The 21,347-nt window shown below is 40.6% G+C and overlaps 1 protein-coding gene across 3 annotated transcripts in view; it reads left to right on the top strand.

The window, feature by feature from the left end:
- The window catches only part of FEM1C (fem-1 homolog C), a 75,123-nt gene that overhangs the window by 47,673 nt on the left and 6,103 nt on the right, over window positions 1–21,347 (top strand). For 2 of the 3 annotated variants that reach the window (XM_057307447.1, XM_057307448.1), the window contains one exon: window positions 3,813–4,543. In XM_057307447.1, coding sequence (XP_057163430.1) covers window positions 4,000–4,543 — 544 coding nt within the window. In that variant the 5' untranslated portion in view covers window positions 3,813–3,999. Of the gene's footprint in view, window positions 1–2,653; window positions 2,965–3,812; window positions 4,544–21,347 lie in introns of those variants that run through there. The other variant, XM_026507784.4, reaches the window with a different exon arrangement.

Here is a 21,347-nt window from a genome sequence, read left to right as displayed (position 1 = left end):
AAAAAAAAAAAAAAAATTAGAAGAACAAGTATTGCCAAACTCTTTAGAAGTGGAAACAACTTCCAACAGGGATTGATGAGTAAAATTTGTGGTCCTCAAACATTTTTGCTTACTACATGAAATACTGTTTACCCTCGTGCATATTTTTAGGTTAACATTTAAAATTTTCATCATAAGTTTAAGTAGTTGTGAAGGAAGCAATTTCCTGCATACTGTAAACAGTGACATTTTAAAATGGAATAGTCACTCTCTTAAATGAATCCAATAAAATCTAAACACCATAGCAATTATGCCTACTACTCGCCATTTTAAAAATATTGAAAAGCCTCTTCTGTACCTACAGTGTATTTTAGCTAGTTCATTTCTCTCTTTACACTAGAACTCCATTCCACATTGTCACCCCTCAGGATTATATCCCAATTTCATGTATTTCTGTTTTGGAATGTATTTTTCCTATCACCCTATTAGATTTCTCGGCAATGAAAAGATATATACATTTAGATTTAATTTTTTAATTTTCCTGTGGCTGAAAGACTGTAAGTGCTGCAACATTTTCTTCTAGATTGAGATATCATATTTATTAATAATAATCAAGTATCCAAAATAATACAAAAATATATTTCAAAGTTTTTAAATTATTAGACATAAGTATTTTTTTTACAATTGTGTATTTGTTGTTGAATACTACTTCTTACCAGAAAGAGATATAATTTAGCATCAGTGTTTCCTGTTTTTCATTTTTGTAAATTCTGTTTGTATCATTAATAAGTAGATGGGGTTTAAGGTGTTTTGAACTTTTCAGTTCTTTGAACTCCTTCTAATTTATACACTCATTTAGTGATATTAAGGTCACTCTTTATTGAAGGCCATTATTTGGAAATCATATGACTTGCAGAAGAATTTGTTACACAGCCCAGTATATACTTTCTCAATACAGCCCAGTATTTTAAATTTATAAATAAAAAAAAAAAAACTGACAAAAGATTCCCTGAAGTTTTTACACCCTGGAATAATGCACCCTTTTAAGATTCTCAGTGAATGAGAGTTATGCCCCCTCCTTTTTTGCAATTTGGAAAATATACGGCTATGGTGATTACAGTTGGGAAAGGAAACAGGGAGACACGTTGACTGCATTCTTTAAACTAGCAAATCAGTTTCTGGAAGTAATATAGATGCAAGTTGAAGATTCAGAAATAAGTGGTCTTAAAATGATCTTAAGTGTGCACCTAGCCCTTGAAAGTGCCCCGGGGGGTGCACGTCTCAGTTCACCGGTCACTTTCATCATCTTATTGGATGTGGTAAGAGACACAAGTCAGCTCAGGCTAGGTCTTGGTTGGGACGCTAAGTGGCTTCTGTATGTACCTTGGGAGTATAGAACTGTGACTTGCACACTAAGGATAAATCAGCTAGTCCTCTGGGTTGGTTGATTGTTAAAGATGGCTGCCCTGTTCCTTTATATTCTGTTCTATATTTTCTTCTCAATGCTGAAGTTCAATTTTGGGGTACCGAGGTGGAGCCTGTATAATACTGACTACCTAAATAAAAAATGATTATAATGATTATTACGACTGTAAAAACATGAGAAATCTTTACAGTACGGTAAGAGGAAAAAGCAAAATATGTAGTTGTATGAAAATTAGGACTTCAGTTATGCAAAACTACATCAGCTACAAAACTACAAAAATTTCTGGACAACACTGTAAGTCAATAAGCAAAAATGAAGTTGCGATTTGTGTGTGTGAAATGTCTGACTTTTAAAATAATGATTACCTTTGTGAGGCTGGGGTCAGATAATATGTCTAATCTAATATTCTCTTACCCGCAGTGGTACCCAAGGAATTGGGTGCGAGTCTAAGTTACCCAAAATAAAGCATTCAAGAGACTGATGATCAGTTTTTCAAACACTTATTTTCTCATCACGATTCGCTAGGGGTGTCATTCCCCAAACATGCTTACACTCTTCTTCAAGCTGCTTTGATACATCCCATAGCTTAACGTCATAAATTTGATAAAGTTTTCTTCCTGCTGTGTGATATACCCTTCATTCATATTAACTTTTTAGCTTTCTTTCATTTCCTGGTTTTATTGTTCAAAGAGTAGGAGCTCGACCTTGTTGACTTACACTGCTTTGAAATTTTACCGCTTTTAGTAAATTCTTATTTTTTAGGCTTCTTATTTAAAAAAAAGAACAAGTTATGATTGGCAGCCCCCCAAACGAATCTTTTTCTCAAATTTCTGTTTCTAGTGTTTTTTTTTTGTTTTTCTGAGATCTAAGAGCTCGGTGTATTTCCACCAAACGGAGAGAAGAGGGTAGTGCGAGAGCGTTTATGGGTGGAAGAAAGCAATAACAGCCACCACCCTTCTGGAAGTTCTGGCCGTGGGACTCGAAAGTCCCGCAAACCAGCCTCCCAAAACGAGCGCGTGGAAACCGGAGCCGAGATGCCCGCGAGACACTCGCACCACCCCCACGGACCCCGGACCCCGCGGCGCGGCGTGCCCCCGCCCCCTCGTGGCGCCCCGCCCCCCCGGCGTGCCTCACGCCGGTGCGTCCTCCGCCGGGCTCGCGGCCCCGCCCCCTGCGGCCCCGCCCCGCCCCTACGCGGTTGCTCGCGGCAGCCGCCGCCCTCCCCCGGCCCAATGGCGCGGCTGCCGCGTCAGTGATGTGAAACCTCGCTCAGGCTTGTCCGGCCCCCGGCCCGCAGCCCATTACACCATCCGCCGCGGCATCCGCTGCAGCTGCTGTAGCCCGCGCAGACTGGGAGGGCGGGAGGCGGCTCGGCGTGGCGGGGCGGGGCGAACGGCGCGGCCGGATTCATTCCTGTGGGGCGCGGGGCATGGAGGAGCTGTGCGGCTGCAGGCGGAACAGGCCGGCCCGGCTGGCGGCGCGGACAACGGTTTCAATTTAAGGGGGGCGGCCCGAGCCCGAGCGGCCAGTGGCGGCGGAGAGGACCAGCCCCCGGGCAGGTAGTGGCGGCGGCGGGGACCTGCCGGAGCCCGGGCTGCGGCCTGAGGCGCCCGCGGGGAGGCCCGGGCGGGAAGGGGAAGGAGGGCGCCCCCGGCAGCGGAAGGCGGGCGGCGGGCGGCGGGCTGGAGGCCCCAGGCTCCGCGGCCCGGCGGGCGGGGGTCGGGGGAGCTCGGGGAGGAGCCGCCCGGGTCTGGGGAAGGTGGAGGTGAAGGTTATGGAGGGGCGACGGTGGTCTGAGGAACCTGCGATCCCTGGTAGGGGGGAGGGGGTATCAAAATGGGGCGGGCGAAGTTCTCTAGAAGGCGGCCGGATTTCCTGAGAGCCTCGAGTAGTTTTCAAGGAAAGAGAACATTGAGGGCGAGGGCTTTGGCGTTAGCTGGCCGCGGTTTGTTGTGTCCGACCTTTTTGTTCCTTCTCGAAACCCATTCTGGCCACCGCGAGGCCTTGAGCCTCGCGCCCTTGGCTCGCTCTCCTCTGCAGATGTGAGAGAAACATTTCTGGACCCGCGTCTCTTGCCTCTTTCGGTTGTACTCTCCCTGGGCGTGTGCAAAGCAAAAACTAGAACAAAGCTTGGCCGGTTAGGAGGCGAGAAAACTGGTTGCCTGTACTGTTTCAATTTACCGAATGTAGAAAAGAAACTGCCTGCCCCCAAAACATTTGGGTCGGTGTGCACCTTTTTGTATTCTTTCCCACCGTGTTAGGGTGGCTTGAGTAGTCCCTAAGGTATGCACAGCCCCCCCTCCAGCCCCCGCCGCCTAGAAGTAGAAATGAAGATAAACCTGCATAGTGTTTTCGCCTTTACCCCTGGAAAATTCAAAACTGCTACTTTTCCTTTTCCTTCTTCTAGTTTGGTGCTCTGGTTGTCAGATGTTGGAAGGCGGTAAGACAACAGACTCTCCGTGGTTTTATATGCGTTTGGGGTGCAGCGATTAACACTGAACTTTGGTTCCTGTAACTCTTGCCTGTGCCGATAGAGTTAAGCTGGAGCTTTGCTTTGAAGGATAAAGAAAGCGCAGCCTCTCGACTGGACATAAATGGATCTAAAGACCGCAGTCTTTAACGCAGCTCGGGATGGCAAACTCCGGCTTCTCACCAAGTTGTTGGCAAGCAAATCCAAAGAGGAGGTTTCCTCCTTGATCTCTGAAAAAACAAACGGAGCCACGCCACTGCTGATGGCCGCCAGGTACGGGCACCTTGACATGGTGGAGTTCCTCCTAGAGCAGTGCAGTGCCTCCATAGAAGTGGGGGGCTCCGTCAATTTTGATGGCGAAACCATCGAGGGGGCGCCCCCGTTGTGGGCCGCCTCTGCCGCGGGACATCTGAAGGTGGTGCAGTCTTTGTTAAATCATGGAGCATCTGTCAACAACACAACTTTAACCAATTCCACGCCTCTTCGAGCTGCCTGTTTCGATGGCCATTTGGAAATAGTGAAGTACCTCGTGGAACACAAGGCTGATCTGGAAGTGTCCAACCGACATGGGCATACGTGCTTGATGATTTCGTGTTACAAAGGACACAAAGAGATTGCGCAGTATTTACTTGAAAAGGGGGCAGATGTGAATAGAAAAAGTGTTAAAGGTGAGTTCAGCTTCTTCATTTCGGCTTTCTGAGTGTTTGCCATTATTTTCAGGAAGTCTGATGCCTAACTATAAACAGTGGCTGCTGAGTCAGCCAACATCGACAGACCTGTTTTGATGAGGTGTCCCTTCCAGCATAGCCTTGTTGGTCGTTTCTCTGGTATTTGAAAATACACTGAACAAGTGTGATAAAAAGACCTCTGTCACGATGTTAGGGAGCATTTGCTGTCTCTTAGTGGGAGTACCTTCCAATCCCTGGGTTCCCCAGAATTACAGGGGATGTTAGTGGCTGTTGATCTGAGCCCTTAGGCTTGCCTTTAATCCACTTGAGAATATACTTCAGTGTAATGTATTTTTCTTAGCTTTGATTTTGTTTTTTTTTGAAGAACACCGGTGGAGTAGAAACTACTATATTTAGTGAGTCATTGTCTTATGTGTCTTAGCCAGGCATTTCATTTGTTATTCTGTCGGGGAAGGCCAGGCCACACTGACCTGGAAGGATTAATATCAGTGGAAAGGGAGAAAATCTGTTGCCTTCTTCTCTGTTTATTGTGTGGCCAATAGAAAATCCTCTCACATAGAAGATGTATTAAATATAGCAAGAGAGAAAAGAGATTTTAAAAACTGCTACAATCCTGAGAGCAAAACAAGGACTAGGTGAGACAGACGCACGATTTGTTGGCTAGCAACAGTGTAAACACCTTTGTCCCAAAGAAGAGCTCAGGTTTACTGTTGTGTGTAATTTTCAGGGATTGTAATAAGCCTCAAGCAGCAAATGATAGTTGAGAATTTTTTTTGAAACTTTTAAAAACAGCTGTCTTGATGGCATATTTTGATACTTGGAAACCTTTTTTTCCTTCCTATTTATTTATAGGACAGCAAAGTAATTCACTGCCCCGTTAAAAAAAAAAACTGGTAAAACTTAAAAGTAGCCTACCCATATGGTGAAAAACAAAACCAAAATATTCAAACAACACGAATCGATTGGCAGTGTTTACAGTGAAAAATCTTACCACCTCCGATTTCTAGACCTCCAACCCACTGGCAGCTACTAGGTATACAAGTGCTGTTTACGAGGTGTTGTGTGTCCTGGAGATGGTCTGTGCAAAGACAGGTACACTTGTCTATGTCTCTTCCTCCCCCTTTCCCTTCTGTTAGTTGATACATAGTGTTGTGTTTTGTTTTTTTTTTTTTAAACCTTAAATTATCTTGGATGTCATTCAACTCCAGCACACAGAGCTGCCTCATTCTGTTTAGCGGGGGCACAGTATTTCATTGTATGAATCTACATAATTTATCTAGGCCCTATTGATGGACAGTTAGGTCACATCCAGTGTAAGCAAAGCTTCTGTAAATATTCTTGAACAAAAGTGTGTCTTTGCACACTTGGGTGAGAATAGCTGTAGGATAGATACCTTTAAATGGGATTGCTCAAAGTATGTGTTTATCATTGTGATGGTGTCGGATTGCCTTTCAGAGAGGCTAAACCACACCATTATGGGACAATAACGTAGTTATTGGACAGAATTTACTGAAATTAGTATGATCCTTTTTTTTTAAAGGCTTGCTATAAAATGATGCAGGCTTATTGTGATTTTCTGTAAATTTTTTCTTCAGAGAAAATGTAAAAATCTCACAAAATGCCACTTAGAGATAATCATTTCAAAGATATGTTTGAACTTATTATATAGATACATGTATGTAGTTTTATATGCCCTTCTATAAACTTTTTTAAGCTTAATCAGTAATATCTTTAATGGCATTAATTAGAGCCCTTTAATTTCAATAACTGCACACTCTCCTAATGGAGTTTTCTGTTGCTTCTGGCTTTTCAGTGGGAGAAAAAACAAGACAGACATTCTTTCTTAGACATTTTTTCATTTGTTCCTGATTATTTCTTTGAGGTGGGATGTTGGTTTAGAGGACAACGTGACATTTTTGTTTGTTTTAAACATTTATTCCTTTAAAGAATGCCTGTTTTAAGAGAACAGTTACTGTTTACGTGACCACGTTACTATTGGGAATGCTTTGAAATCATGACTAGCAGAGAAAGTGTTAAAAGGTACGGCTGCTTGTATAGGTTTGTTGGATTTTTTTTTGTGTCTTTCTTTTGGGCTTTTTATTCATTAGCCTAATAACGTACAGATTGTCGAACTTACATATTTAAGTGAAGTTGTTTTAAACTCTTAGGTCATTGGAGAGATGAGTAGTGGTACTGTCTCCCTTATGGTTTTCAAAGTTGCTTTATATACTTGGAGATAGGATGTGTGAGAGAACTGTACTGTAAGTAGCTCATATTTTTGTGAGCATTTTCCCGTAATGAACTGAATGGTATCTAACTTGATTACCTTTGCATTTTCAGAAGAATATTCCCTTTATCGCCATCATCGTACAGCCTTGTATGTGAGGATGTGGTCAAATGATCTAATTCTAGGGTTGTTTTTGGTCAAATGATCTAATTCTAGAGTCGTTCCACCCCACCCCCACCACCTGTGTCAGTATCTAGTACTTGTGCCTTTCAAAAAAAATTACACATAACAGGAGAACACAGTTTTATACAAAAAATTGTTTTCAGATAGTCTCAATTTTATATACAAATATATGTTGGATATATTTATATAAGTATTTATATAAATATATAAGTGTATAGATCATTTTGTGTGCAGTGCTCTTACCTGTTATGGTCCCTTTTAATTTCGACAGTGACTCTTAATTAAATTGGGGGCAGATTAAGGTGTATATGTACTCTGATCCCGAAGCTTCCATTCCTTGATAATCACTCTTTCACTGACTCTAGATTTTTTTTATGGGTTAACGCGTAATAAAAAAGCAGGAACCATTTGAAACTGAGGCAGGAATACTGGCGAAGGATCTATCTGACAGAGCATCAAGAAAGAATCCCCCCCCCCCCCCATTTTTGTCCTATCCCAGAAGTAGAAAAGAGTGATGAGGTTAGGGATAAAATGGAGACGTTTCTTAGGAAAAGGTACGTGTCAGCTGTTGGAAATGGTTGTGAAGAAAGAAAACCCCAGTAGATTATGCTTTGTCTGCTTAAATACCAAACGCACAGGACTTCCACACCACATTCCTTTACTTTTTAACAGGCAGTTGGCATTTGCATATACTATTGAGCTTTTTTTTTTCCCCGTGACTTTTTAATAGGCTGTTGGCATTTTGAACAGGTTTTAACCAAAGGTGGAGTTCATTCCCTAATTGAGAGAGCACTTACTGAGTCCCTCCATGTACCAGGCTGTTACACTGCTCTTGAGCTCATGGTTTGATCAGAGAGACAGGTTCATATGCAGATATTACACCACAGAATGCTAAGTGCAGCAGCCGTGCTTTCTCGGGTTTGATTTTTGGAAATACTTTTTCCCCAACCAACTGGTTACCTGAGGGGACCGTGGGTTCTTTCTTTTCCCGTGGCATTCACAAAGAGGAGAAACACTTTGAGATATTTGGGAATTCTTCTCCAGTTTAACACAGCAGTTGATTTTTGAAGCAGGAGAGTGGATGGCGGTTTAAAACCGTAGACCCCACATCAGAAGTGATTAGACAAGCCCATCTCAGAGCTACCACATGGATTTCAGCACTTCATGGTTACGCTCATCTTTGGCGTCCTTTATTTTCCCTTTTTCTTTTCTTTTCTTTTTTTTTTCTTTTCTTTCTTTCTTTCTTTCTTTCTTTCTTTCTTTCTTTCTTTCTTTCTTTCTTTTTTAACGTTCTTGTTGGATTCAGAATAGGATCTACAGTAAAGTTACTTTAGCTCTTAAGCTTTTATACCCAGACGCCACTGGGCAGTGATTTGAGTACTACAGAGCAGTAGAAGAGGTTCTCTGAGTTGGGGCTGGGGAGACTGGCCCTAAGAGGACAGGCTATCCTCCCGCATGGGTTGATCTTTTTAAGTACCCAAAGGTAATTAGGTAAATTGGTAATAAGAGAATCCCGGTGCATTTTCTGTAGGCAGGAGACTGTGTTGGACATTGTGGAGCCTATGGGAAGATAGAGGACCTCGCATTTGTTACCTGCTGAAGGAATAGTGTGGATCTCCACTGATGGATTTTAGGAGTGTGGTCTTCATGGAGACATTGAGCTGGGCCTTGAAAGGATTGTCAAGGTTCAGATCTGTAGAGTGCATTTGATGCAGTTTGAAAGGCTTAGGAAGTGGCATAAGGAAAGGCACGTTGAGAAATATGCTCGGAGGGTCCAGGAAGTGGAAAAGTAGGCACATTTGGACCACAGGGCACTCAGGGCTAGATTATAAAGGACATTGACAAAGGAGTTTGGTTCTTTATACAGAGGTAAGCTAGTGAAAGTTTTCAGCTGAGAAATAACTGGGTTTTTTTTTTTTTTTTCTGACGGCAGGGGGTGGGAGGGTGGGGGGACCCACCTAACTGCATTCTAATTCTATTACATTGTGAGCTCTTCAAGGCTAGGGACCTGGTGTTTGTATGCATGTGTTGAGAGTGTCTGGCCCATAGTAGGTATTTGGTAAATGAGTTCGTTGAATGAAATAGGTTGGATTGAAGGGAGAAAGGATTGTAAGCTCCTTGATGGCAAGGACTGTTTTGTTGTTCTTTCACTACGGAAATAAATCCTTACGTGAAGATATGAAGTAAGAAATTAAGGCTGTAATTGTGAAAAATGAGCAGCACAGGTAGAACTCTAGGGGTTCAGAAATTCGAGAAATTCATGTAGGTTCCTAAGTATAGCTGGCCTTACAAGTGTTTGAGAGAGAGCTAGTTCCGGCAGTTTTCTTTGCCTTTTCATTATGGAAATTTTCTAATTTTTGCGTAAGTGGAGAGAAGAATGTGACTTGAACCACCGTGTACTTACCACCTCGCTGCAGCAGTTATCCACATGTGCCAGAGTTTAAAAACTCTATTTCTCTCTCCTCTCCTTTTGTTTTCTGCAGTTGTCTAAAGCAAACCCCAGGCATGTTATATTCGTTGTCTCCCATAGTATAGGCTTTTTTGGGTATAGATATATTTCAGTCAAGAAAATGTGAAAAAAAATCCATTTTTTTTTTTTAAACCCACCGTAAATTCAGAGGTAAGAAAATCTCCTCTGTAAATTATGAGCGGTTGGTGTTAAGATCAGGGACAAGGAAAATGACTCTTGTCCTGTTGGTTGGCTCTTTCATTGTACTTGAGGACTGTGCGTGTGGGAAGCAGAAGTGGTTCATTCTGTTTTTCTCGGCTGCTGGTCAACTTCCACACACCTACTTTTCGAGAAGAATTAGAGAGAGGGACTTAGAACTTCTCTCCCGTCTGTGGAATATCTGTGTTTGTTTTGATTTAATAGTGATGCTTAAATGACTTACTGGTTGAATTCATTACCATTTTAATGCCGCCTCATCAGGTTGCTCCTGCAAGGTGTTACGCATCGTTTGTCTTTTCCCTCTTGGGTCCCCTGGCACACTTCTCCGTGTCCCCAGGATAGGAAGTGTATAGATTGAGTGCAGTGGGGAAGTATCCACCGTGTTCTTCTAGGCCTGGAGATTGGATTTTGAACTGAAGTTGGAGAAAATAAGTAGATCCTGAACTCTCCTGCCCTTTCAGCCGCACAAACTTAAGACAGAGGCTGTTTCACTTACTGACCACTGGGTACGAGTGGTTCCCTCCCTGAGGTCTGTTGAGACATCAAGAACGTATGTGATGGAAGATAGAGGTGGGGAAAGGCCCAGGTAAAGAAATCACTCGGGGGCAAATCTGCGAGAAACATCTGTCTTCGCTTTTTCCCCCATGCTTGGGGAAGCACGGCCGGAAAGGGAATTTTAATGAAGTCTCAGTTATAATGTTGATGCTTTGACATTGTGTAATTTTCACCCAATTACACTAATATTGGGTTGCTTTAGTCCTGATCCCTTAGCTCAGTTCCTCTTAGTCTTAAAATTCCACTAGATGTCAACACCCATCTCCCAGGCACTTTCTGATTTCCCCTTGAGTCGTAAGAATTGATCTTACCTCTGGATGCAGATGTTCTTAGCGATCAACTTTGTTGTGAGCTTCAAGGGCCTCTGTTGTTAAATTTCTGTATGCTCCAAACTCAGTGCCTTATACAAAGAATTAATGAAGGGAAGGCACATGGTATCCTTGGCACAGTTTGTATTTGATCCTGTTCTGATTCCTTTTCTTTGGACTCCTGTCCTTGAGTATCTCAGGTGTTAGAATATACATGGCTAAGGGAAGACTCCTAAGGGGAGGAATGTTCTAGTGCTCCTTAGATTCCCTGAAGTGTTTCTCTCTACCCCTTCTCACTTCTTCCCTTAACACGTACCATTTAGTTATTCCAGGAATAAAATACTTGGCATCAGCAGTGTTCCGCAGTTGAATCGCAGGCCCCTCCCCATCTTTGGAAGTGGGCCTCTTACAAGTTCCAGCTACAAAAGTTGAAGAAGAATGGATGGCAAGCACAGTAGGCTAAAGAGGAGAGGTGAGAATTATTTTTGTGCATTTCCAGCAAATCCGTTATAGTAAGAGACCCTTTCATTGCTGCTTCTAAAGGTCAAAACGTACACTTTTACCAGAAATACAAGTACTTTGATTTTAAAACAGCTCTGAGACACAATTCACATACCATTCACCCATTTAAGCGTTCAAATCAGTGTATGTTCACAGAGTTGTGTGGCTATCACCACAACCACCTTTTCATCACCCCCTCCCCCAAAACCCATATCCAGTAATACTCCTCCTCTCCCACCCCGAATGCAGTAACCTTAGGCAACCACTAATCTTTCTGTCCTTATGCATTCGCCTGTTCTGGACGTTTCGTATAAATGGAAGCATAATATGCTTCTTTCCCTTAGTGTGACGTTTTCAAGGCTCATTTATTTTGTAGCACGTGTTAGTACTTTATTTCTTTTTATTGCTTTAGTCTTTATTGTATAATCCCCTTGTGTAGATAGACCACATTTATCCATTTATCAGTTAGTGGGCATTTGGATTGGTTCTACTTTTTGGCTCTTAGGAATAAGTTTGATACGAATATTCACGTACAAGTTCTTGTGTGGATGTAAGTTTTCATTTCTCTGGGGCACAGATGGAGGTTGGAATTGCTGGGTCACATGGCAACTCTCTGTGTAACCTTTTAAGGAATAGCTCAGCTGCACCATTTTACATTCCTGTCAACAGTGTAGGAGAGTTCCAATTTTTCCACACCCTCACCAACATTTTGTTGTTACTCTTCTTTTTTGAGATAGCTTAGTGGGTGTGAAGTGGTATCTCATTGTGGTTTTGATTTTTCTTTTTCTTCAGGGCTGTGATGTTCAGCATCTCTTCATGTGGTTGTTGGCCATTAGTTTTTCTTCTTTGGAGAAGTGTCTTCATGTTGTTTGCATGTTTTAAAATTGGGTTATTGTTTTATTACTGAGTTGTAAGAGTAATTTATGTATTCTGAATACAAGTCCTTTATCAGATACATGATTTGCAAATATTTTCTACCATTCTGTAGATTGTTTTTTCACTTTCTTTTTTTAAGTAAATTTAATTTTTTTTTAAGAAAATGAGGGAAGTTAAGAGTAACAGAAAGGAAGTCGGGTATATGAGTAAAAATAAGAGGAACAAGTGAAATGAGTACTGGTCACAAACTTAATTTTTTTTTGTAAAAACTGAAGTAATTATAAAATGTCTCTCCCATTTCTTTTCCTTCCTTTTTATTGAAGTATAGTTGACATACAATATTGTATTAGTTTCAGGTATACACCATAGTAATTTGAGTTAAACATATGCAGTGTTCACCATAATGAGTGTAGTTACCATCTGTCACCATACCATGTGATTACAGTCTTATTGGCTATATTCCCTATGCTGTACTTTTCATCCTCATGACTTATTTTATAACTGGAAGTTTTTACCTATTAATCCCCCTCATCTATTTCACCCGTCCTCCCTCACACCCTCCCTCTAGAAACCACCAGTTCTCCATATTTATGAGTTACTGTTTTGGTTGGGTTGTTCATTTCGTTTTTTAGATTGCACATATAAGCGAAACCATGTGTTTGTTTTTGCTTCTCTGACTTTTTTCATTTACCATAATACCTTTTGGCCCATCCATTTGTCACAAATGGCAAGATCTCATTCTTTTTTATAGTTGAGTATTAATCCATGTATATACACACACACATTTTCTTTATCTGTTCATCTGCCGATGGACACTTAGGTTGTACATAATGCTGCCATAAACATGGGGTTACGTGTATCTTTTCAAATTAGTGTTTTTGTTTTCTTTGTGTAAATACTCAGAAGTGGAATTACTGGATTGTGTGGTATTTCTATTTTGAACTTTCTGAGGAAACTCCATACTGTTTTCCCCAGCGGTTGCACCAGTTTACATTGTTGTTTTTTCCGCTCTTCTGATGGTATTGGTTACAGCAACTTGGATTTTCTTTTACAAGCTAATTTTTGAAATATCCAACTGGAGATCACTTAGATTTGACTTAAACAAGAAAACTGTTAAGAATACACTGCAGGGTTTACTGATACCCTTTACTACGTAGACAGGAACGTTTCTGTGGGTCAAACAGTGTAATCTGGTTGTAGAGCGCACCCTTTTCCAGCTCTGGCATCTCATGTTTTCATTTAGCATAAGGAGGAATGGTGAAGCTTCGTTTTCTGTGTGGCGTAGAACAGGGCTGTGACCTAACCCTTCTTTTCAACTTATTTTCATATTACTTGATACAGCTCTTAGCTATTTAGCTTCATGGCAGATACCTACATAACAAACAAGAAAATAAGGTTCCTCCTTGATTTCCTTACTGCTCGAAGTAGCAAAGACCAGCAGCTTAGGCTTCACCTGGATCCACCCCAGATTACTGTCATCCTCCGGTGATTGTGTACATTAAAGTTTGAGAAGCACAACTATATTTGACCAAAACACACAAAACTTGAGCTGTGTGAGGACTTGACAAAATAGCAGAATCTGTTGAATTGATATTTCTAGAAAAAGCACTTCAAATTGTAATAGACATTTTGTATTTGTAAAGTATTTTACAGCCCTTGTGAGAGCATTTTTGTTTCAATAAAAATAGAAATTGGGAGTGGTTTAGAATCTGACTTAATTCTGATCCTGGAGAATCTAAGTAATCTTACCCGAATTGAGATATTTATAAATTCTGTGTTGAAGTTCTTGTATGATTTAAGTCGTTACTTGATTGGTAACAGTCTCACGCAAACAGTCACTTACTTACTGTTTAGTCAAACCCAAACATCTGGTTGGGAGCGAGGGAAGTCTTAGGGCTCCAACTAGTTATTACTCAAAATACTGGTATGTTTTGGGATTACTTATTTTAGGAAAATCTTGACCCCTTTGTTAGGCACCTACATGAATCCCTGTCTTTTATGTGCCTGCTATCACAAGACTACAGGTCTCTCTAGAATTAACAGCAACTAAGGTTGGTGCTTTTAGATAGGTCTTCTTGAGAAGTACTACCATGTTTTTTGTTTGTTTGTTGTTTGACTAAGTTGTTATTTTAATTCCAGTATAAACATAACTGTAATATTAGTTCCGGGTGTACGGTATAGTGATTCAGCACTTTCATGCATCACCTGGTGCTCATCACAAGTGCCCTGCTTCATCCCCATCACCTGTTCGCCCCCCCCCCACCTCCCCTCTGGAGACCATGGTTTTGTGCGTGTGCACTTGCGTCATTTCCTTCCCTTAGTGTCCATCCCAGAAGCATCTCAGCGAATATGGCTACTTTTTATTCTTCCGGATTTTCTTAGCACTATTTCAAGGTTAAGTTACGTAGTTGAAAATTAATATATTTAGATGATACTATTTTAACTTTCTGTATAAATACTTTAACTGAATTAAGACTTCATGGACCATTAGCTTGATTTTTAAGAAATGTCCATTTAACAAGTATGTCTTTTGAGAAATCCTGAGAATTTTCCATAATGAATTCAGTGTCAGGAATTTTATTTTTTCTCCAAATGAACATGTTCTGAGTCAGACACTGAGAATTGTATAATACAGTGTTTATTTTCTTTCTTTTCCTTCTTTAGTTAAAGGTGAATTCATTAAATTTCAATGCTAAATATCCTTAATTTCATTGAAGGTGCCTGGTAGTATTTATTTTTGAACTTTGTGTTCTATTTTTAATTGTCTTTCTCACTCTGAGGATACAAAATTAAGACATGGTGAGGTAGAGATACCAAATCTTCCATCATATTGTGGAAACATAGAGGCACGTAACCGAGGGAAAGTGCTTCAGTGACTATTCAGTAAGTACTTGGTATATGATGTTAGGCACCAAAAGTCTAAATCACTGATGTTACCTAGCAAAAATTAAATGTAATTTTATTGGTCTTTGGCACAGACGGGTCACAAGAACATAGTAACTTGGGGCGCCTGGGTAGCGCAGTCGTTAAAGCGTCTGCCTTCGACTCAGGGCATGATCCCGGCGTACCGGGATCGAGTCCCACATCGGGCTCCTCCGCTGGGAGCCTGCTTCTTCCTCTCCCACTCCCCCTGCTTGTGTTCCCTCTCTCGCTGGCTGTCTCTCTGTCACATAAATAAATAAAATCTTTAAAAAAAAAAAAAAAAAAAAAACATAGTAACTTGATTTTCTAAATCAACTTGTTATATTTTTTCCATAAGAACTTGCATTTCATCCTGAAAGCATATCTCATGAATGAAACAGTTAATAGAGCAAATATAGCAGATAACGGATTATCATTTTATAAAATGAATAGAGAAAGTCAGACTGATAATTCCAGAAACTGCAACATAAATAGACTTGCCATAAAATAAAGTTTGTGAACAGACATGGGAAAGTGTCCTATATGCCTAGGTACAGAAGTAATACAAATTAAAATTCAAAATTAATTCTGGTGCCAGAAAGAATACTATAAAAGTGGATCTTTTAAAAGATTGTCTAATTCCTTTAGAATGAAATAGAGATGTATCTTAAGCTGTCACACACTTGGGATTCTGTTTTATATTAGGCGTAAATTTTTCTGTCGTTTAGTTATTGGAGTATAATTTATACACAATAAAATCCATCCTTTTTAGTATATAGTTGTGTAAGTTTTGGTAAACATACACTGTAGTTTATCCACCAGTACTATAAAGATAGAACAGAAAGTTCTTCATGCCCCTTTGCAGTCAGCCCTCTCCCAGAACCCACCCCCTGGCATTCACCTGTTACCTGTCCTCATAGGTTTTTAGGCGTTAATTTTAATAGTGAAAATTCTGAAGCAGTGCAGATGTCCCTCAACGAGGGAGGTGTTTATGTGAACTTGGACACGCCTCCTTTCTTGAACTTCTACCATAAAGCCATTAAGAATGAGGATGTAGTATCCGTGGAGTTCATGTAGACTCTTGGTCACTTAACGGGAGAAAATGACCAAGATGTGGGAGAAAAGCAGGTGACAGTCGTATATGGACTGGCGACAACTTTATCAAAACATCTATATAGAGATTTGGACCTGAGACAAAATTTATAGTTGCTTTAAAATTAAGCTTTTTGTTTGTTTGCTTTGGAAGATTCTCTTTTTAAACTTTTGAGTCAAGGTTCTAGGCTATAATTCGGAAGCACTTTTTTAGGGCTTCGAGGGCATGAGAGTGTGACAGTCATATACTTAACTTGTTAGAGTAGTTACGATCTCTCTCCTAAGGCTTGACTTTTTAAACTTATTTTATTGCCAGAAGCTAAGTTTAAATCACTTTTTGTGATAATCAAGTATTAAAAATGTAAGACTCTCACCGTAGCAGTGTGCTAACTGCTATTTGGGATATAAAGGAAATATCATATAGGATCTGTGTCCTTTAGGAATAGACCGTCTAGGTAAGAAAACTGATGTGTGTGGCAGTAACATTGTACTGTTACAAGGTATTACATCATATCATGATAGTTCATGTAATAGGAATACCCACCAGGACGAGTGACACATTTATTCACCAGGCATCCTCAAAATGACAAGTTGGTGTGGTTATAAACAAGGAGGTCTCTTTAGGCAGCTGAAGTTGCTGTTGAAACTTGAAGGACAAGAAGTTAAAACGGGAAAGAAGAAAGATTATATTACAAAAAAATGAAGAGCAGCGGTGTGGAGGTGGAAGTGAGCCAGCCTGTCCCCGGTGCTGGGAGGGACGCTTAGGATGGAGTGATAGGACGCGTGAGTAGGGTCTCCGCCACGTGAATGGCAGGTATTGGCAATGTCTCAGAGAAGGTGTTGGCAAACTAGGGCCCAGGGGTCAAAGCCTGCCCACCTCCTGTTTTTGTACTGCCTGACAGCTAAGATGTTTGATATTTTAATGGTTGGGGAAAAAATTGAGTGAAGAATAATATTACCTTATGGCACCTGAAAAAGCCCTGAAAGCCCTGTTTCAGTGTCCATAAGTCGAGTTTTGTTTGAAAAAGGCCATCTTCTGTATTGTCAATGGATACTTCTGGCCATGGCAGCGTTGAGTGGTTACAGTGGAGACGTAACAGTTTGCAAGACCTAAAAATACCATCGAGCCCTTTATAGAAAAAGTTTGCCAACTCCTGGTGAGATTCACAGTGCAGCATTCCCGTCACACACAGTGAGAAATGAGGCTAGACAAGTAGGGTAGGTAAATAATGTCTCAGTCTTTTAAAATCCATTTCTCATCGTGTACCTTGTGTGTTCCCACTAACCAAGATTAAGCTTTACTTCGTATGTTTCCTGAAACTCTGGATTTCTTCCCCGTTGCCCTCCTGCCTTACACAGATGGTGCTTTGAGAATCAGTGTTGTAGAATTTTGAAAGCCATCTTTAAGGTTTTCAGCTGTTTCTTTAGAGGAAGCATGAAAGGTTTTGAGTTGGAAAGTAACGTGATCGGTGGAGTTCCATTATGAGGTTTGGCTTAGATAGAACTTACTCATCAGATTCTAGTCTGACTAGTATTTGAAATAGGACCCCAGGAATGCAGAGTACAGTGCAGTGACGATTGGGAGACATGGATTTATGTTTTACTACCAGTTTCCCTGCTTTCTGTTTGCAGAATAAGTATTTCCTCTGCTTTGCGTAGTTATGTATATAAGATTACGAAGGGACAACCGCTAATACATACCACTCAGGAACAGGAAAGAATGCTGTGCTAACGTATGGATGTCTTTTTCTTCTCCCTTAATGTCTGCTTTTATGATTTGCTTCAGCTTTCTCTGGGTTTAATTTACTGTTTTTCTCCTTCAGTTTCTTGAGATGGAAACTGAGCCATCTTCTCAAAGCCTTTCTTTTCTAGGGTGCACATTGAAGCACAGTTTCAGCCACATCCCACAGGATTTGTTCCTTAAGGTTTTCATTTTCACCCGGTTATAAATATTTTCTGTTTTTCCATTGGGGTTTCTTCTTTGACCCATAGGTTATTTAGCAGTATGTATTTAAATTTTCAAATCTGTATAGATTTTTCTAGTGTGGTGGTGGTGGTCTTGTTGTTGCTGGTGTGTGTGTGTGTGTGTGTGTGTGTGTGTGATTTCTAACTTGCATTGTGGACTTAGAAGATAATCAGTGATATCTGCCCCTTGCTGTTTCTGTGAGTCTCTCTTTGTGGCCAGAATGTGGTCAGTGTGTCTATTCTTTTCTGTATCCTTGAAAGAAAGTGGTATTCTATACGTGTTGAGTCCACTGTTCCTTTATACACTTCCCTCAATCAAGTGGGTTCGTTGTGTTCAAATCTTCTCTACCCATAGTGTTTTGTTCTCTACTGGGAAAGGTGTGTCCAAGTGTCCAGTGATGGTGGGTTTGTCTGATTCTCCTCATAGTTCTCTCGATTTTTGCTCCAAATAATTCAAACCTATGTTTTTAGGTAAAAATAAATTTGGAAATACTGTATCTTGGTGTTGTTTTGGATTTTATATCCTTGTAAAATGTTTCCCTTTATCTCTAACCATGCTTTTTGCCTTGAAGTCTCCTTGGTCTGATATCTTAATATCAGATACCTTTCTTATTTATGGTTCATTTCTGCATAGGGTATAATTTTTTTCACTTCAGCCTCTTTCTATCTTGTATTGAAGATTGTGTCTCCTGTAAGCAGCATGTAGTTGAGTTTTACATATTTCTGTTTCCAGTCTGACAGTTTGTGTCTTTTAATGGGAACACTTAGTTTGCTTGCATTTAATGTAATTGCTGATATATTTAGGTTTTACTCTCCTACTTTCTGATTTTTATTTGTCCTGCCTGGTTTGTGTTCTTTGACTCTCATTTTGTTTGGTCTGTGTTTGAATTATTTTTTCTTATTTCATTTTTTTCTCTGTATTAGAGAGTATATGGTAATGAGATGCATACCCTCTGTTATTTTAGTGGTTACTGTACTACTTTGACTTCCCAATGGAATAACATAAATTTCTGAGTTTATCTCTGTCCACGTAATGCAAAAATCTTTAGAATACTTTAATTCCAATTGCCCTCCGTACTTTTATGCTCTTGCTGTCAAGCATTTGACTTCTGTATGTATTTCAAGCCCTATGAGACACTTGTTATTTTCAAAGTCAGTATTTCTCCCAGATTTACCCCTTTTGTGGATGCTTTGTCCGTATCTCCCTGCTTCCATGCGGCTCGTCCTGCTTTTGCCTGGAGAACACCCTGTAGTACTACGTCTGCCGGTAATAAATACCTTAGGTTTTCTCTTTTTGTTCTCACCTGAAACAGTCCTTCATTCACATTGATTCTTGCTCTGGGTGTAAAATTCTCCGTTGGCAGTTATTTTCCTTTAGCGCTTGCAAGCTACCATTCTCTTGTCCTCCAGCTTCCTGTTCCTGGTGAGAGCTTTGCCATCAGCTGAACTGTTGCTCTTATGCAGGTCCTTTCCACCTGTTCTCTGGTGTAAAATTTTTCTCTTTGCCTGAGTGCTCAGCAGTTTCGCTGGAGTGTGCCTCAGGGGGAATCTCTTTGTATTGCTCTTTCTTGGTGTTTGTAAAACTTACTTAAATTTATACGTTAATACTTTACCAGCTTCAGAAATTTCTCAGACTTTATCTTTCACCTATTGCTTTGGGCCCATTTTCTTCCTCTAGAATTCTGGCTTTCAGAGTGTTAACCTTCTGACATCGTTCCTCTGTCTCTCACTGTGTCTGCTTTGCCAGCCTGTCCCCTCCATGCTTCTTCCTGTATATTTTCATCTGACTGATTTTCCAGTCACTCATTCTCTGTTCAGCTGTGCGTAATCTGCTTGTAAAGCCACCCACTGAGGTTTTCAGTTCTAGAACATCCATTTTGTTCCTTTTTGTAGTTTCCAGTTTTCTAATTCTCAGAATTGTTTTTTAATCTCTCTTACTTTGCTCAGCATAATTACTGTTTTAAAGTCTGTCTGATGATTGTATGATCTGGATCTTCTGTTGGGCTTTTCCATCAGCTCTTACTTCCTTTGGTTTTGTGTTGCATTTCCTTTGGCTGGATACCAAACATTAGCTATAAAGAATATGAAAAATAATTTGAGCCCTAGTAAATAGGTAATATCTAGATAATATTTTCTGTAAGTAAATTTCTATAAGTAATATTTGCTTTTGGCTTTTGGCTACTTTCACTAGCAATCCTGAATTTCTTTAATTCGGTATTGACATGATCTTAAATTGGATTTTGGTTCCTCCAATAGCTTGTCTGTTTGTAGTTTGTCTTTAAGTACTAGGGTGCAGCCCTTCAGAGCTCTAACTCAAACTTGGGGGGGCGGTTTCAGAGTTCCTGTCTTAGTGGGTTTGGGACTCCAGTTTCCTCCTCTGGCCCTGCTCAGCTGTCAAAAGCTCCACTCAGTTTTTTAGCTGCTGCTTCCAGAATCGGAAGAGGCCACTGGGGGAAGCGTCCCTAAATTCTGGACTTCTCTGATTTTCTTTCTTCTTCTGGATGTTGTCCTCTTTTTTAGCTCCTTACATGCTGTCAAACAGATTTTTTAAAAAGAAATTTTTCAGCTTAAGTTAGTACGGGGAGGGTGATCATATCACTTCTGCCATTACTGGATGTGAAACTACTCTATAGGTTTTTTATTAAAAAAACAACATTTTTTTTCAGTGTTTGGTGTATTCTAATATAGCAGTTCGGTTAATTAAGAAAAAACTGGCTTCTCTTGCATTCTTACTTTTGATTTTATGTGACTGAATGGAGAAGACTCCCATTTCTCTTATATTGTCTCTTTCTTAGAGGAAAAGGGATTCTTATTTTAAAAGAGCTTTAAAAAGTACATTTAGTAGGGGCGCCTGGTGGCGCAGCGGTTAAGCGTCTGCCTTCGGCTCAGGGCGTGATCCCAGCATTATAGGATCGAGCCCCACATCAGGCTCCTCCACTATGAGCCTGCTTCTTCCTCTCCCACTCCCCCTGCTTGTGTTCCCTCTCTTGCTGGCTGTCTCTATCTCTGTCGAATAAATAAATAAAATCTTTAAAAAAAAAGTACATTTAGTGATAGCTGTGTTTACTTGAAATTATTTTGAACAATGAACATTAGTATTAGTAGGCAGGAGTTCTGGGCTTGCTCTCTCAGTGCTTGGTTACAGACACATTGCTAGAACATTCCTTCAGACACCATTCCATTATAGACCTTAGAAATCCTGAGTCAGAATCAGTGTATGCGGATAATATGTACTTCCTGTAGGTGTTCTGGAGGACCAAAGACAGGGTGAACCTGTGAAGAGAGTTAAGTCCCAATGTGGAGTAACTGGCTCTTTCGAAATTTAGTTGCAGACTTGTTACGTGAAGCGTTCAGGTTTAAACTGCTTTCTAGTACGCATGCTGTGTCAGGGGTCCCCCAAGGCCTTCCCCGTCTCTGGAGGTGAGTCAGCATGTAATGGTAATCATGGCTAATGTTTATTACAGTGGCGTGATGAGGACATGCGGCGGCATCCCAAGGGGAAGGGCA

The sequence above is a fragment of the Ursus arctos genome, unplaced genomic scaffold, assembly GCF_023065955.2.
Source record: "Ursus arctos isolate Adak ecotype North America unplaced genomic scaffold, UrsArc2.0 scaffold_5, whole genome shotgun sequence".
NCBI classification, from domain to species: domain Eukaryota; kingdom Metazoa; phylum Chordata; class Mammalia; order Carnivora; family Ursidae; genus Ursus; species Ursus arctos.
The sequence above is the reverse complement of the archived record's forward strand: the minus strand, read 5'-3'. Positions and strand labels throughout refer to the sequence as shown.